The sequence below is a fragment of the Procambarus clarkii genome, chromosome 78, assembly GCF_040958095.1.
Source record: "Procambarus clarkii isolate CNS0578487 chromosome 78, FALCON_Pclarkii_2.0, whole genome shotgun sequence".
NCBI classification, from domain to species: Eukaryota; Metazoa; Arthropoda; class Malacostraca; order Decapoda; family Cambaridae; genus Procambarus; species Procambarus clarkii.
The window spans coordinates 3,362,859-3,365,120 of record NC_091227.1 but is presented as its reverse complement, the minus strand read 5'-3'; the positions used below and the strand labels follow the sequence as shown (position 1 = coordinate 3,365,120).

Genomic DNA, 2,262 nt, shown 5'->3' with positions numbered 1-2,262 from the left:
ACTTGTGATACAGCGCTTTGAAAGTTTATACTTATTTCACTGTCCTGACATTATTTCTCAAGCTACGTATTTCATTTTTCTAGCAATGTGTTCGCAATAGAAAGTTCTATAAGAACATGGGTAGAATTGGTCAACAGACCGTCAAATAAATTTGCAGCGAATAAAATCTTACGCGTGTTTGAACCCGTGAGCGTCAAAAGTTTTTACTTTGTTCATGTTTTTCAAGTTTATACTTGTTTCACACCGTTTTTTTTTTCTTGTATAGTGTTTGGAATAAAATTCCCTACACAGACATATGACTATCAAATACAATTATTGGGAAGTCACACCTGTAGAGACGGCCGAACACACACTCCAGGAACCCGCTCTGGACACTCCAACTCACACCCGCAACACCCACAAAAAAAGTTTCTCGTGTTTCGTGTATACTTACTTTAGTTTTCGTGCTACAGTTGTCATTTAGGTATCAAAATATTCCTAAGAAAATAGACTACAATACTACAACAACCTAGGACAATTATGTGTACTTACCAAAGGAAAGACGATTGTAGAAAAATAAGTTGAGCATTTTCTCTCCACTCCACCTCCTTCAGGTACCGATTCCTGAAGTTGCTTAACAGATGTTCGTAGGTGGAGTGAAGCTGGTGCGGGTGGTTACTTCTTGTCCACCCAATACACCCTTTTCCTGTGATAAGTGGTGTAACAAGGTATGACACAAAGTGGAACATCGCATGTCTTGCATGCTATACCAGTTTCCTTCCTGATACCCGACTTTGAACACACACAACACCTGCGACGTTTGGGTAGTTTTACAAGTTCATGCTTCAATTTGTAGTTCAGGCGAGTCTCTGATAAAACAACATGTCCCTGTTGTCTCTGTGTTGGTAGTACACTACAGTCTGAGTCATCGCTCTCACCATTGTCTTCAAACAACAGTGTAGCAGATGAAATATCTTCATCAGATTCATGGCCGGCTTCAGCACGAGGTGTCGACGTGAAGAGAGGGCGCCTAACACCCGACGGGCCAGGTGTTGACGGGTTAGCAGCAGGATACACAGGACCAGTGTCATCATTTATGTCTGGAGCATGAACTAGATGAGGAGATGGTGTAGTTGTTGCAGGCCACTCTTCCTTGTCAAATTTCAATAAAGACCAAATAGCAACCTCATGAAACTGGAGCAGAGTTAGTTTCTTTCGGTCATCTGTGTTGGCCTTGTACAATACATAAGCGTTTTGCAAAGCCATTTGCAGGAAATAAAAGGTTATTTTCTTTGTCCACTTGTGACATTTCCTGGCGAAATGGTAATACTTTACCATTTGATCAAAGTGGTCAACACCCTTCATGAACTTATTGTAGTCAACAATTGCCTGTGGTTTGTTCACCACAATCTGCTCTAGTCCTGTTGGTCCATCTGGCCTACGAACTCGTTTGTGTTTTTGAACTCTATTTATGTCTGCATTGTGGAGGTTGGTAATCATAGAGACAACTCGCTTGTCTTTCCACAGCAGAATGAAGGTGTTGTCCTTGCGGCGGTAGACTGTGGTATCCACATCAATCTTAGTCTTCGCTATATGTTGCAGGTCTTTTGGGGCGCCACGTACGAGTCTAATTGTTCCACACGTGTAGACCCCCACTTCTCGCAACTTCTCTGTAAGGGTAACCGAGTTGTAAAAGTTATCCATATAGAGGTAGTGCCCTTTGTTCAATAATGGCCGCATCAAACCAGTAACTGTTTCCATGATGGTTTGACCAATGCCACAATACACGTCAAATCCATAAATGTAGCCAGATGTTGATTCGGCTAGCATATATAATTTCACGCCATATTTGTCTGGTTTGTTTGGATTGTACACTTTGAACGACAACCGGCCTCGCCATGCCATTGTGCCTTCATCCAAACACAACTCTTTTACTGGGCTATACACTTCTTGAAACCATCTGTTTCAGGTAGTTCATCACTGGTCTCACTTTGATCAATTTTTCTGTATTGTTCACTGGCACTGCATTGTTGTTGAACGTATGAAAAAACTGGCCTATGTGTTGAAACCGTCTGCTCGTCATAAACATGTTGAAGAATCTTGCATGCCATGGTTTATTTGTCTGCCAATACATGCGCATAGTTGGGAGCCTGTTTATTCCCATTAATATAACGGGAATTTCATGGTGCGCAGTTTGAAAGAAACCCCAAGTAAATCGGATTTAAGTTGGATTTTTTACAATTATTTTAAAACGGACCGTAAATGTACGACGCGACCACACAA

General features: G+C 41.5%; 1 protein-coding gene across 1 annotated transcript; it reads right to left on the bottom strand.

Annotated features, from left to right (window-relative positions):
* Nucleotides 1-613: 613 nt before the first annotated feature.
* On the bottom strand, nucleotides 614-1,884 carry LOC138357423 (piggyBac transposable element-derived protein 4-like). The gene is made up of 2 exons (XM_069314274.1): nucleotides 1,315-1,884; nucleotides 614-685 (listed from the first exon to the last, which is right to left on the bottom strand). The coding sequence occupies exons 1-2, from the start codon at nucleotides 1,882-1,884 to the stop codon at nucleotides 614-616; spliced, it is 642 nt and encodes a 213-aa protein (XP_069170375.1).
* Nucleotides 1,885-2,262: the final 378 nt, after the last annotated feature.

What these genes read in the sequence shown, in the direction of transcription:
- LOC138357423 (XM_069314274.1), bottom strand. Translation starts at nt 1,884, where the DNA reads ATGGCATGGCGAGGCCGGTTGTCGTTCAAAGTGTACAATCCAAACAAA. An exon ending in TTGACCACTTTGATCAAATG is followed by an intron (nt 686 to 1,314) that starts GTAAAGTATTAC and finishes CACTTATCACAG; the next exon opens with GAAAAGGGTGTATTGGGTGG.